The sequence below is a fragment of the Caretta caretta genome, chromosome 1, assembly GCF_965140235.1.
Source record: "Caretta caretta isolate rCarCar2 chromosome 1, rCarCar1.hap1, whole genome shotgun sequence".
Classification (NCBI taxonomy): Eukaryota; Metazoa; Chordata; order Testudines; family Cheloniidae; genus Caretta; species Caretta caretta.
Window position 1 is genome coordinate 229,094,288 of NC_134206.1, and position 15,310 is coordinate 229,109,597.

At 38.6% G+C, this 15,310-nt stretch overlaps 1 protein-coding gene across 1 annotated transcript in view; it reads right to left on the reverse strand.

The window, feature by feature from the left end:
* Positions 1-15,310, reverse strand: part of ARHGAP8 (Rho GTPase activating protein 8) — a 127,872-nt gene that overhangs the window by 45,672 nt on the left and 66,890 nt on the right. The window contains exons 4-8 of the mRNA XM_048825080.2: positions 13,610-13,697; positions 10,993-11,124; positions 7,901-7,987; positions 2,760-2,858; positions 1,551-1,661 (exon numbers count right to left, since the gene is read on the reverse strand). Of these exons, the coding sequence (XP_048681037.2) occupies positions 1,551-1,661; positions 2,760-2,858; positions 7,901-7,987; positions 10,993-11,124; positions 13,610-13,697 (517 nt within the window). The remainder of the gene's footprint in view (positions 1-1,550; positions 1,662-2,759; positions 2,859-7,900; positions 7,988-10,992; positions 11,125-13,609; positions 13,698-15,310) is intronic.

Below are 15,310 nucleotides of genomic sequence, written 5' to 3' on the forward strand. Positions count from 1 at the left end.
GAGCAGTTCATTTGCATCTGTGGTAAACATCAGTTATCAGGAAGCAGAGGAAACAACATGGCATTAGCACACTGGAAGACACATCATAGTGTGAACCCCAGGTGGCCATCCTGACTCAGGACAAAGATAATGAACTTTGGGGAACAGAAGGAGAAGCAAAAAGACATCATCTTATCCATCACTGAGGGCACAAAGAGGTCAGGCTCTTTGCATCTGTGAATGTTGGATCCCCATCCATGTGGGTTGGTGATGCTGAGAAGTAGCTATAGGTGAGAAAATTGCTTTAGACAAAGCTTTGAGCCTGCTAAGGTTATATGTAGTCTCTTAGAAGTGTGTTATACTTTTGTATTATTTGTAACCATTTTCTGTTTCTATTATCTCTGATTAGTTATCACTTAAATCTCTGTTCTTTATTAATAAACCTATTCTTGTTTTATTATAAATTAATTTCAGTGCTGTTACAGTAAAGTGTGGTGTGCATCCTCAGCTGCGTCAACAAGCTGGGGTGTATTCTCTCTCTTTGGAGATGGCAGACTTGTATTTCTGCGGGCATTTAGTGACAGGGTCTGACAGCTGCAAGGAGATGCTTCTGGACAGTTTTGGAGTTGAAGAACACCAAGGGTTTACCTGAAAGGCAAAGTTAGGACTGGCAGAGTCCTAAGGAGTTTGTTTGGCAGGCTAACAGACTGGGATTGCAGAGAGTTGTTGCACAGCGTAGCACCAACACATTCTTATTTTGCTAAGGCAGAAGGGTGATAGGGTGACTTACAGTTCTGGACGCCCCAAGAAAGCATCACGGGTATCAGGAAGGAAATGGAGAGTTGATTGGTCCATACCACCCCCATACCACCAGTACGGAGCTTAAGGAGAGTAAGGGTGCAAGCACAGACCAACGGACACTGCATACAAGGTACTTCCAGTTTCAGACACATGGAGCACATGCATACCCCACAGTGGAATACACATAGGGACCAGCACTTGAAGAATTACATATCATCTAAGCTTGCACAAGTTACTGTAGGCAAATCATCGAGCTCCCAAGGACTCTAGGGGTATGTCTACATTGCAAAAAGCCCACCCATGGCAGTAAGTCTCAGAGCTGGGGCCTAAAGACCCAGGCTTATGTTACAGTGCTAAAAATAGCAGTGCAGACATTCCAACTTGGGCTGCAGCTCAGGCTCTGAAACTTGGTAAAGCGGGTAAGTCTCAGTGCTGGAGCTTCAGCCCAAGTGGGAAGATCTACACTGATATTTTTAGCACCGTAGCACAAGCCCCCGAGCCTAAATCTGTAGATTTGCTGGTGCAGGGGTTTTTTTTTTTTTTTTTTTTTTTCCTTCAGTGTGGAGTTACCCAATGCCATGAATTCACCAGGCGTTATTGTTTGGCCTTACAGTTACCAGCTTTCACTGTTATTAAAGAGAGAGAGAGAATATAGAGAGAGGGAAAAAACCCTGGTGGTAAATTAATTTCCAGATTTTGTGTGATGTGAATCCACAGTGATATAGTACATTCCAGAGTTTATTTCAGAGGTACGATCAAAGAAATCTTACTATTGTAGGCTGACCCCAAATTGCTGCGTAGGAAGAGGAGGTCTTGGTGGAGGAACCTTAGCTGAAGGTGGTGGTCTCCCCTTCTGTTTATCCCGAAGATTTTCATCATGTCTGAAAACAACAAAAATCATTGACTTTGTACATCCCAAGAGTGAAACCACAATACACACTGATTGCCTGATCACTCCTATTTCTCACAATGCTGATCTTCTGTAAGACCCACAAATACCTCCAGTGATTTTTAATTTTAGTATTTGTGAGACCCTTTGAAAGCATCTGTGGGAGAATCATTAAGTAACACATGAAAGAGCTGTTTTGCTTCAATCAATAAAATATAGTAACAAACACATCCAAGAGATAGGACCCCTCTTCTAATTTAAAAGAAAAATTCAACCACAGTTGCGGCTCAGAAGCACAACCCTCTCGTGCAATCCTTTTTACAAACGTAGAGCTGTACTATGCTTTTTGTTATTACATCTTTATACAAAGGCGTCCAAAAACCCCACACAGCAGTAACACTCAGAATAACAAACTTCCAGTTATTTTCATTCAGCAGTGACCTAAAATAACCTTCTGTCAGTACACAAGAGTAACAGGTAAGATTTTTTTTCTTCTCAATAAACAGCATTATGCATGTATACAATAAGTGAATTGTATGCGCTACTCATAAGCGGTAATGATATATGGCAAGGTTTTGTTAATGAAGACACAGCGAGTACAATTATATTAAGAAAATATTTTGCATCTGAGGCTAAGAGGATATTCTGAACCTGTAGAGAACTATACAGTGTTCTCTTTTGTAAACATTCGACATCTTTACAGGATGTCTTTGCTGACAATGCAGTTTTCAGAGCCAAATCTAGCCAAGGACAAATAGCAAATTAGGCTTTTAATTGTTATAGAAATTAGATTAGATCTTATTTCAAAAACAAAGAATCATATAATATCAGGGTTGGAAGGGACCTCAGGAGGTCATCTAGTCCAACCCCCTACTCAAAGCAGGACCAATCCCCAATTTTTGCCCCAGATCCCTAAATGGCCCCCTCAAGGATTGAACTCACAACCCTGGGTTTAGCAGGCCAATGCTCAAACCACTGAACTATCTCCCCCCCGCAACAGAGTTGTGGGGGAGGCATAGCTGTGTGAATATTACACAACTCTCCATTTCAGAATACGTATCACAGGAGATGTTATTAATTTGCTACATACCGAATAACATCTTCAGGAATATTAAGCTGGTCATATTTGAGATGCTCTCTCAGGTCACTTAAATAGTTCAAATAGGTGATCTTTTTTCCAAACTTATGACTAAACAAAATAGTGGAAAAAATGATACAATCAGCATGGGAGGAACATCAATGAAAGGTTTGTTTTCTATTACAGAATGTAAGTGCAAATGAAACTCAAAATTAAACTATAACTGAAACAGCTGGAGACACAAGATGTATTTCATTTTCACATGATCAGACATACACACTGCATCTCTGAGAGTCTGATTTGAATAAAAAAATAACTGACTTCCATCTGAATGTTTTGCGATTTGCATAGATATGAAAAACATTAGTTTGAGAACTGCTGAATAACAGCTTTCGTAAGGCACTAGAAAACTTTTTGAAAAGGAATGTTATAGAACACTTTTTATGTAAACTTCTGGAAAGAATGATACATTGCTGATAGAAAAACATGTATGTGTCACTTTAATCTTGCTCTCTATTAAAAGGACAGTAGATATTATCTAATAGATGGAAGGCCTAAATTTTCCAAGAATGACTACTGATTTTGGGTGTCTCAACTTTTGGATGCTCAGCTGTAGACACCTTAAAAAGGCTTGATTTTCAAAGATGTGTTGTGAAAAATCAGGCCCCTTTAAGGAGTCATAAAATGGAGCTCCCAAAATTGTGACATGAAATATTGCTAGTCAAAGTTGAAAATTTAGTCTGTAAAGGCCCATTTACTGACTCAGGTGTTCGAAGTATGATTTAAAATACATACAACACACTCTGAAATAAGCCTCTTTTTCTGTAAAACAAAATTTGTCTTGTAATAAAAATTAAAGCAAACCAACAGAAATGTGGTATAAGACACACTCCTCTCTTTTCTATAAGAGAGAGTACTTGGAGACCAATACTCTTGCAGTAGTAACTGGCTCATTGCCGAGTCATTGAACATATATACAAAAGCTCCCTCTGCTGGAAGAAAGTATGAATTAAAAAAGTTAATACTGTAATTTAGAAGGTATTAATTAAAAGGAAGTGCTAGATTTTGCTAGCAGGGAAGTAGTTTTGCAACATTAACAGATTTCAGCCTGAATGTGTACCATCTCATTTGGGCTTTTCAGCATGCTTTTTCCAATATGGTCTGTGATTTCAACATTTTATGCAAGGCAATTAGCTAACTGTAATATAGACTGCATTAAATGAAAAAGCAATGTCTTTAAGAACTCACTCTAGTAATACAGTTTTACAAAATGGGCAATTTGCTGTTCATTCACAGGCAGTCAGGAATTTTTGTTCTGTAAAACTGCTGCATCATCATTTCTGAATGAGATCATATTGTGCTATTTTTACAGTTTCATGGCTTTTACAAGTTCATTCATGGAGAACAGCACCCTTTTCCCATTGTTATGGGTTTTTTGGGGGGGTATGCTTAGAATTATTAAATGCCCTCTTTTCCAGTCTCCCTTGGACTTTAGAAGAGATCACTCAGATTCTACTGTGGCTCAGAAAATTTCAAATAAATATTTATTTTTTCCTTAAATATATTCAAACAACTGTTCTACATTTTTTCTTATTACTTTTGTTCTTTGACCTAATAAGTCACCCACTTGCTTATAACAAATGCTCTGTTCATTTATGCTACACTCCTAAAACAAGTCTCAAGTGTAAACAGATATACCTGAGTTATGACATTTAAATTTCTTTCAGTATTTTTGTGAGAAAAATTAGCAGTGACATTTTCTTGAGTTATGGCCTTATTTTAACAACTGAGCAGAAGTTATGAAATACAAACTCTGGTATTTCCCCCCTTTTTCCTTTAGTGAACTTTGGCTTGATATTGATTTTTAAAAAGTATAAACTGCCAGCATAAGATCACTCTGAAATAACCTGAAAGCAGAGGCACATTGAAGGGTACAGAAAATTCCTAACGCATATGATCCTGGTAAATTAATGTTATGTATACGTAGGTTTCAATTTTTAATGAGAATAAACCAACTAGCAAAGCAGCATTAATAAAGAGAAAGAGCTCTACAGCCTGAGACTCAGTGCTTTACAATTTAGCAAATGACACAGACTTGCAGATGCACCTATTTTACATATCCTTCCCTGCATTTTATGTTACTTTAAAACCAGTGGAATCCTCCTTAAACAGAAGTGTGGGACAGTATTTGACACTTAAATAATCTGCAGCAGATAATATTCTTTCTAGTTTTTGGATTTTATGTAGACCAAATCTTCATCTGCAGAATGTATAGACACTTTCAACTTTTTGTAACCTCATTCTTTGTTTCACGGTTGTTGTTTTTTTAAATGTTGTTCACAAATTTTATTGAAAAAGAATATTACACAATTATAACAGCAAAATTTCAAATACTGAATTAGATCCTGTCATAAATATAAAGGGAAGGGTAAACCCCTTTGAAATCCCTCCTGGCCAGGGGAAAGCTCCTCTCACCTGTAAAGGGTTAAGAAGCTAAAGGTAACCTCGCTGGCACCTGACCAAAAATGACCAATGAGGAGACAAGATACTTTCAAAAGCTGGGAGGAGGGAGAGAAACAAAGGGTCTGTGGGTCTGTCTATATGCTGGTTTCTGTCGGGGATAGACCAGGAATGGAGTCTTAGAACTTTTAGTAAGTAATCTAGCTAGGTATGTGTTAGATTATGATTTCTTTAAATGGCTGAGAAAAGAATTGTGCTGAATAGAATAACTATTTCTGTCTGTGTATCTTTTTTGTAACTTAAGGTTTTGCCTAGAGGGGTTCTCTATGTTTTGAATCTAATTACCCTGTAAGGTATTTACCATCCTGATTTTACAGGGGGGATTTATTTATTTCTATTTACTTCTATTTCTATTAAAAGTCTTTTTGTAAGAAAACTGAATGCTTTTTCATTGTTCTGAGATCCAAGGGTCTGGGTCTGTAGTCACCTAGGCAAATTGGTGAGGCTTTTTACCAAACCTTGTCCAGAAAGTGGGGTGTAAGGTTTTGGGAAGTATTTTGGGGGGAAAGACGTGTCCAAATAGCTCTTCCCCAGTAACCAGTATTTGTTTAGTGGTGGTAGCGGCCAATCCAAGGACAAAGGGTGGAATATTTTGTACCTTGGGGAAGTTTTGACCTAAACTGGTAAAGAGAAGCTTAGGAGGTTTTTCATGCAGGTCCCCACATCTGTACCCTAGCGTTCAGAGTGGGGAAGGAACCTTGATAGATCCAAAACAAATATTGAGATGCACAATGATCAAAATAAAATCAACATAAGAATAATGCATTGTGCTGAAACCTTAACCATAACAAAGGCAGAAGAAGAAACTATATTAAACAAACCCTGGTCAAAATTTTCTATTTGATATGAATGCTTATGCTATATTAATATTACACACATTTCAGTAGGCAGATGAATTTAAAACCATTGATCCAAGAACAATATTCATCTTAATATAGACATACTATCAAACTCAGAAGGGAGTGAGTACTTGGAATAAATAACTTGGAATAAATAACCGTCCCCAAAACTAGGAAGCAATACCTTAAATGGATACCTACTGATGTTAGCCCACTGCCGCTCCATTAACCACCCCTCCAATCCCCATTTGAAAGATTGTTCCGGCTTCTGGCAGGAATAATTCGCACAGGCTTGGAGGTTCAGGGAAAGTTTTGTATGTACAGATATGTGCAGTAAGCACCAAATCCTGAAGCCACTTTCTGGTCCCAGTAGTTAAGCCAGTTATTGTGCATTGAATGTAGGGTTGGAGAGACGGAATCACAGAAATGTAGGGCTGGAAGGGACCTAGAAAAGTCATCAAGGCCAGCCCCTTGTGCTAGGGCAGAACCAGGTAAACCTAGAGCATCCCTGACAGGTGTTTGTCCAAAAAGGTTCTTAAAAACCTTCAATGATGGGGATTCCACAGCCTCTCTAGGAAGCCTATTCCAGAACTTAAGTATCCTTATAGTTGGAAAGTTTTTTTCTAATATCTAACCTAAATCTCCCTTATTACACATAAGCCTATTACTTCTTGTCCGACCTTCAGTGGACATGAAGAACAATTGATCATTGTCCTCTTTTTATAGCAGCCCTTAACATAAAATTAAAGACTGTTATCAGTCTTCTTTTCTCAAGACTAAACATACACAGGTTTTTTAACCTTTCCTCATAGCTCAGATTTTCTAAACGTTTTATCATTTTTGTTGCTTCCTCTGGACTCTCTCCAATTTAGTCACATTTCTCCTAAAGTGTGGTGCCCAGAATTGGACCCAGTATTCCAGAGGAGGCGTCATCAATGCCGAGTAGAGAAGGACAGTTACCTCCTGTGTCTTACACATGACACTCCTGTTAATACACTCCAGAAAGTTACTACCCTTTTTTGCAACTGCATCACATTGCATCACATCATTCAATTTGTGATAGCCCCCAGATCCTTTTCAGCAGTACTGCCACCCTAGTTATTTTGTAGTTGTCCTTTGACTTTTCCTTCCTAAGGGAAGTACTTGGCACTTGTCTTTACTGAATTTCATCTTGTTGATTTCAGACCAATTCTCCAATTTGTCAAGGTGATTTTGTCCTTCCAAGGTGCTTGTATTACTTCCTACGTCCTAGATTCATCAAAGCATTTAGGTACATGTTTAATTTTAAGCACAAGAGTAATCCCATCTCCATTCATCAAAGCACTTGAGCACATACTTAAAGGTTTAGGTAATTTATTAGTTATTATTTGTATTGTGATAGTGCCTGAGAGCCCCAGGACCCCATCTTGTTAGCAGCTGTACAAACACAGATAAAGACAGCCTTTACCCCAAAGAGCTTACGATCTAGCCATGGGCTTCAGTCACATTTACTTCAATGCATGTTTAAGTGCTTTGATGAATAAGCATGGACGTAAGCATGTCCTTAAAGCGAAGCACATGCTGAAGTGCTTTGCTGAATCAAGACCTCTGCATCTTCACAGAAAAGGAAAAAAAAAAATCCCAAACTATTTTTACATATCACTCTGATTCCCTCTTAAAATATATTACATTAAGCCACACTTTAAATATGTGTCTGGTATCTTATCTGAGCAGTGTATTTTTAAAAATACTTATTAAAAGACAAACTTCCCCCTAAACTATATAGGAAACTCTCTTTAATGAAATCACCTATACCTTATGAGAGGTTTAAAAATGTTCCACAGAATTTTTATGAAGTTGGTTGGATGTACAACATAGAGTGCTTTAAGATTTTTCTTATACCTGTGAAAAGAAAATTAAATTGTTAGAAGACTTTTAATATCATATGCTGCAGCATAAAGTAGAGGCAATTGAATGAAAAGGTTTTATTACTGGAACATTAAATATATTCCTTTCAAGTACACTACAAAAAAATCTAATTCAGAGGAAATTGAATGTAAAATGAAAAAAGGAGCTGGTCAGTCCTGATGGCACAAAAGTAGGCCAAGATTACACTATTTCGTTGCTAACCAATGTCTGGGTTGTTTTGTGGATTTAATAATGGTGGTGGTGGGAAGCATCTCTGTAAATGATAAAAAGAGCTTCTTGAAAGTTCCAGTGAAAGAAATAAGTATTTTACTTCATTTTCCATTCTTTTCTATCATTGAGTTTCATACTGGGGAAAATGTTTATTCTTTCAGAATTAAAACCTACATCCATTAATTTATTTCTCTTGCTATGTTTGCTTTGGTTTGCTAGTAATCACTGAAGATATTTGGGGCAGAACACCAGCTAGCGTAAACTGATATAGCTCATCTGAAGCCAATGGCACTATGTTGAAGTACATCAGCAGAGTCCCGGCTCCAATGTGTTTAAAACAAAATCTCTCTTTCCCCCATAATCCTGATTGATCCTGCAGTGACGTATCTGATGTCATAAATACAGGATCATAGTAGGGACAAGCATTAGGCTGGAAATTAGGCTGCATGAAGGAATAAGATCTTATATCAAAGGAGATACAGACAATGAGTGGCCAAGTACATTGGTTTGTATATAAATTGCTGCTTTTCTCTTCTAAATTTTCCCCAATAGGGAAGGTCCCTCTTGAATGCTGACCATTAAAGGATCACATTCCACCGATCAAGAATTGCAAAAACCACTTTTGCACAACAGCTTATATATTTAGAGGTGGGTAGGAGCAACCAAGCACTTAACGCAGTTTCTTCTTTTTTATTTTAATTGCACCCAAGTGGTTTTGAGTGGGGAAAGAAAACCAGTATTGTTTTTATAAGGCCAGAATCAAACAAAGTTTGGAACTGTGCACCTGGGAACACTTTGAATAATAAAAAGCAGTTGTTTTATTGAGATGAAGTTCATATTTTGAGTCTATTTTATACTTGGAGGTAACAGGTGGACCCATTTCTTTTGTGCAAAGTTACATATTTATATTCTTCTTCTTCACCTATGTAGCACAATTACATCCCCCAAAGACTTCTTTGAACCGCTGTTGTAAATAACTTATCTGAAATTTTTCCTTTAAAACCCATTTATGTTGACTATTTTTATTTGTTACACTCGCCAATTGGGGGAGAGAGGAGTACAGGGACAAAATGCAGTGCAAAAAGTGCACAGGGTATTTGTTTAGTTTTTCCTTTAGCTAGCACAACTGAACATGAATATTGGGCTGTGAATATTGCTGTGAGCTTCCCAATGTCAATGTGCTAAGAATTCCAACCGTGATTCAAATAATGGGTGTAAGGTTGCCTGCTTTTGCCCAATTACCCCCTCTCATCTGGTTCCCTTCTGCTCTCTAAGTTTCTGGCTGGGTAGGAGAATGGAGAGAATGCGGTTGGGCAGAAATGAAGGCCACATTGTGTGAATAAGATGCGCACACTTCAGAAGCCAATACAACTGAAGATATTTCCCCTCTGTTGCTTCTCCTCCATATGGAGGCTGTAAATTTGGCATGGCTTTGTGCCAAGACAGTGTGTGACAGGACAGGCTTGCAATTTCACATGGTCATTCCTTTCCAGGGAGAGACCCTTGCACAGCAAAGATCCACAGTGAACATAACAGAAGTCCCTCTCCAGTCTCAGAACCAAATGACTATCTTGCACTCACCATTTTGAGAATCTACCAGCAAAAGCAAACTCCCTCAGTCTACCACTGAGCTGAGAGTGATATCTCATGACAGCAGTTGGACGTTTCAGATGACAACATCGCTCTCCATATTTGATGGCTGCTAGGCAAAATTTTACTTTTTTGTGGTGAGTATTAGTTTCAGTTTTTAGTGTATGAAATTCAAAAGGGTGGTAGGTTGCGTGTTGATCTCAGCCTCTCGAATTTGCAAAATTGGGCTGCAACACTCATGAGAACAGGATCTGCCATGAGATGTCTGGTAACTTTTCTCTTTGGTCAGGTTACAATTACCACCAGAATAGTCATCTTTCTTGTGGTTATTTTGGTAGATCTGTTTCTAATCCCTTCCAGAATCATAAAGCTCAGAGGTGTGTGAAAAATGTAAAACAGTGCTGCTTCTGACAGTGGGAGTAAGGGGAAAAGGGAGGCATTTGCGTGTGTTTGTTTTCTCTCACTTCGCCCTCTAGTTGTTTGCCCAGAGCAGAGAGATTGTAAAAGATGAACTGCTGCCAGTTGGGGCACTTTTAGCTCCACTGCTAGAAGCCTGTGTTTTTGGAACAGGGATTCTGTCCTGGCTCCCAGGTCTGCAATACAATTTATCTAACAATTGTAGACTGCATAGTAAAACAGAAAGCGAAGGAACTATGCCCGTGTTATGAAGGAGGTCAGAACAGATCATCATCATGGTCCCTTCTGACCTTAAAATCTATGTAGTGAAATACATTCTGGCCTAGAATTTCAGAAGCTGGCTTCTATTTTTCCTATCCCCAGCTTAGTCTAAGGAACTATGTAAGGTATGAGCTGCTAGATCACAACTGTGAGAAAATCACAAATAACCAATGTCGATGCATTGCAAACATCTTTTTAAATATACCACAGAATGGCTGGGCCTCCTCATTATGGGTCTGCAGGATTTTTACACCCTGGATAATGTTTCCAATACCTAGAATGTTCATTGTTAATCATTTCTTCATGGTAGAAATTTCTAATCTAATCTACAGTAATGGAAATTAACTCTTTGATCTCAATAGCAAAGAAAGACTAACAGGTAGACCTCTAGCTTGTTGGGTCTTCGTGAAGAATATGCCTCCTTCTTGGAAGTTAAACAGGATGCGATAGTTGGATCCTACCCACAGAAAGGGCAGACACAGAACATTTGAAGAACATACTTCCTGTCAAATTCTTTGTAGGCACTTTGCAGCCAGTTCAGAGAAGGTTTATTCCGACTGTTCAGGCCATAGTGAAAGTAGACCAGGGTATAATCATTCTCCACATACTGGTCGAGTGTATACCTCAAGTATCTGAGAAGAGAGGCAATATTTTAGTATTAAAAAGTGATTTCTAATGTATTTTTATGGATTTATAAACTGAAAAGTGTCCAAAGAACCAAAATCACTATTTTTGCCCAGCACGCCAAAGTTTGTAAATTAATGTTCATGATCAATATTAATACACTCATTCATTATGTATCATGATGCCAGTGATTTCATGTTCAGGGGGAAAATGTTCCACATTAAAAGAACGTGCCTAGTCAAGAGGTACAAAGATTGCAGTGCTGACAGGCAATCAAATGATGAAAAAACCTGGGCATGCTTTCTGGAAATAATGAAAAAGCTTTGTGTTCTCATCTTTCTGAATTCCTATGTTCTGAATAAATAATGGCATTAACACTTGTCAAAAAACGGTGAAAAGTGAAATTTTGTGAAATATTTTTTGTCAATATCAAATGTTTTGAAAATTTTTAACCAGCTCTAATTACTGTGGCTGGCATCAGATACTTCTCTCTTCCTTAAGTTAGTCTGGCTTTCTTTTGTAGGGATTTCATCATCAGATCCCTATGTGTTAAGATAATTTAAGGAAATGCACTTAAGTAATCCCATCTTGAAATAATATTGCATGTTTTTATAAGTAGGTTTCTTTGTATTGATTCTTTTATGGTATAGTTTAAGGTACTTTTCTTTTTCCTTTGTTGTACAATTGAGAATAGGACAAGGCGTTTTTTTCCCCACAGCTGAATTATTCAAACAAGGCAACAATGCCACTTGAGTAGTAACCATCTCGACTCACCTCTCTCTGAACCAGATTTTAATTTACCCGTGTTATTACATTATCAATTCTTGCTTATTATTCTGTGCATAGTCTTAACAACGTTTCTTAATTGCTCTTTTCACTTAACAAAATGTGTAGTTCCATGTGGCATTCATTAGGCTAGTGGGAGTCTGCAAGTTCTGAGCTCACTGTGACTATTATCTATGCAAATACATTTAACTTTACTCTGCTCTTGTCCTCCCATCTTCTACTCCCTTGTTTATTGCTTATTTTCCATTGCTTATTTTAAAAGTCTTAGACAGTGAACTATCTGGGACAAGGACTGTCTTTGCGTTATTTGTGTGTACAGGGATCTTGATCCCTGGCTAAGGCTTTTAGGAGTTGCTTGAATGGAAATCATGACAATAATCATTCAGAAGGCGTTACAAAAAAATGGAAGTCTCTGGAAATAAAGGTACAGTATCCCCAAACATGCCCTTGTGCCCAGGCAATCTATTGAGCCTCCTGGCCTTATATAATTCCCTAGCTAAAATGCAGTACTTCTGAGAATAATGGAGCAGAGTTTAAGCTGGTGCAAATTACCACAGCTCATGGATCGATGACAATTTATGTCAGCTGAGCATCTGCCCCCTGTTTTTACACAGCCAGTTGCCATTTCCAAGCCTGCAATACTATCCCTAGAAGCATTACTTACTGGGACAGCATTTCCAAGAATGACAGTGAAAACGCTGCCATACCAAATCCATTCCAACATGGTTTCATTTGCAAAATATCTGCCATGCTGGCCCCAGTCTGAACAGTTTTTCCTCAAACCTTAACTTGCTTGGTCTGATCCTAAAAAGGAAAGATGGTCCACTGCTGGCTTGGGACTCAGAAGACCTGGGTTCAATTTCCTGCTCTACCATAAACTTTCTGTTTGACCTTGGGCAAATTATGTAGCTGCTCTGTGCCTTAGCTTCCCATCTCTAATGCTGGGATAATAGTATGGGATAATAGACAGGTCCTGGTTCTAATCCCACACTAGGTCCTCCAGATTGCAGCATTTTATCTCTGTTACCTTCCTACAACCGATCTTTAAAAAGGATGTTGTGAAAAGGAATAATCATTTACAACATCTTGAACCAAGAAAAACCAACACCATTATAAGATGAGATAATGAAATACTAAGCTTAATGAAATACTTAGCTCATTAAATGTTAGTAATTAATGTGAATCATCTAAAGATCAAAGGCAAAAAGCATTGTAGTGTAAACAATGAAACAGCATTCTTACTAAATGTTTTTTGAGAAGAGAAAATAAAATAAAAACAGCTTTTGCTGTTCCTGCAGCTGGTTAAATACCACAAAAAGTATCTGACAAATATAATATTCAATAAATACTGATACAATTTATCAAATAGTAAGTTTGAAAAGTACTAAAAATATTTTAATTTTTTATTTGTTTGTCCCTCAAAATAAGTTACAATAGAAAAACCCATAGAGAGTTGATTAATAATATAACTACAATACACAAAAAACCCTGCTGTTTCTGGTTAAGTAGCTGGGGCTTGATTTCCAAGACAGTTTCTCACCTGATTCAGAGGCTTAGTACTCCGGCTAACATGTATTAGACACTTTTTTCCATACTCGACCAAAAAAAGCCCATTCACCTACAAATGAACTCATGAGACATGCCATTTAAAATTTTAAGCAGTGTAAACTGCAGAGAGAGAGAGAAGGTGAAATGAGAGAAACTTACTCTAGGAGTCTGCTGTGATTGAGCTGATGGGAAGGGGGCATACGACAGCAACTGAAAGTAATCACCCTCCTCCCAGAATTGTCATCACCTGGTAAACAAACACAGTTAATGGAGACCTTTATATAGCTCATTTCATATGCAGAAGGATGTTGAAACAAGATGCGGATATGAAGCAAAACCCTGGATCTGAACACCTACAAACTCTGAAAAAGACGTGAACTTTGTAAGTCCCATCTCCATTCCAGATATATTGCGAACTTTGCCATCAATTGACAAATTATACACAGGAATTCCTTTACTCACTACTGGAGTGATTTGAAGAAGTTGTTCAGCAGCGTACATAGGATGTTGGGGACAGAAGCAAAGAATGCCATATTCAAATGAAGGTGAGAGCACTGAGTTCCTTTCAGGAGGCATTCAACCCCCTGCAGAATTAAGTCCAGGAAAATTAAGGGCCTACATTTCAGACTGGCTTAACTTGGCTTCCCTTTCCCCATCCACCTGGGGGCAAGACTGTTTAAACATTTTATGCCTATCTTTTGCCATTTATAATGGCTGTAACTTTTATATTTGTACTACTAAGGGGAAAGATAACTAGTAGGTCATTCACTTGCTACCCGGGGACTTGGGAGTCCTTGGTTCAATTTCCTGCTTTACAATAGATTTCCTGTGTGACCATAGGTAAATCACTTAGGGTATGTCCACACTGAATAGTAAACCTGAGTCTGTGGAACCCACACCTGCAGATTGGTGTTTCCAAGTTCGTGCTTGAGTGTCCACGCTGCAGAATAACCCCAGGCCTCCCAACTGTACTGATGTGTCCAAACTGCACTGCACAGACTCGAATCAGACCTTCTGCTTCTGGAAGTGTATCCCAGGGTTCCTTGCCAGCTGCACCTGCTCTCGGGCTTGGTTTGTAGTGGATTGTGGGAGAACTTGTCTATCCATCCCACGTGCCTTGACCAGAAATGGTTTGAGCCCACCAATACATCCAGCCAAGCCATTTTGCGTCCTCACGCTCCCATCATCCCGATCCAGTGGAGGAACTTCTCCAGATCACGCTGTCAGTCCTATTTTGGGACTCAGGCAGAGCATCTGTGATATGCTGGTGGACATTTTGTCAATTGTTTTTGACCTGCCAAACACACTGTGATGGGTTCGGTCACAGAGACCCCCTTGGGACTGTCACCTGACATGCAGAAACTACCTCTGAGCCTGTTTTCCCTGTCAGCTTGGGACTCCAGAACCCTGTCTTGTTGAGCCAGACATGCAAGCCTGCTGCAGCACAGACCCAGGGTCTGAACCACGTCCCCAAAGCTGCAGACTTTAACTGAAAACTTCTCAGCAGGTACTCCTGTCTCCAGCACCCAAACACCCAACTCCCAATGCGATCCAAACCCCAAATAAATCTGTTTTACTCTGTATAAAGCTCATACAGGGTAAAGTCATAAATTTTCCACCCTCTGTAACACTGATGGAGAAATATACACAGCTGTTTGCTTTCCCAGGTATTAATCACTTACTCTGGGCTCAATAATAAACAAAAGTGATTTTATTAAGAATAAAAAGTAGGATTTAAGTGGTCCCAAGTAATAACAGACAGAACAAAGTAAGTTACCAAGCAAAATAAAACAAAACACGCAAGTCTAAGCCTACTACATTAAGAAAAAAGAAAAGGAGTACTTGTGGCACCTTAGAGAC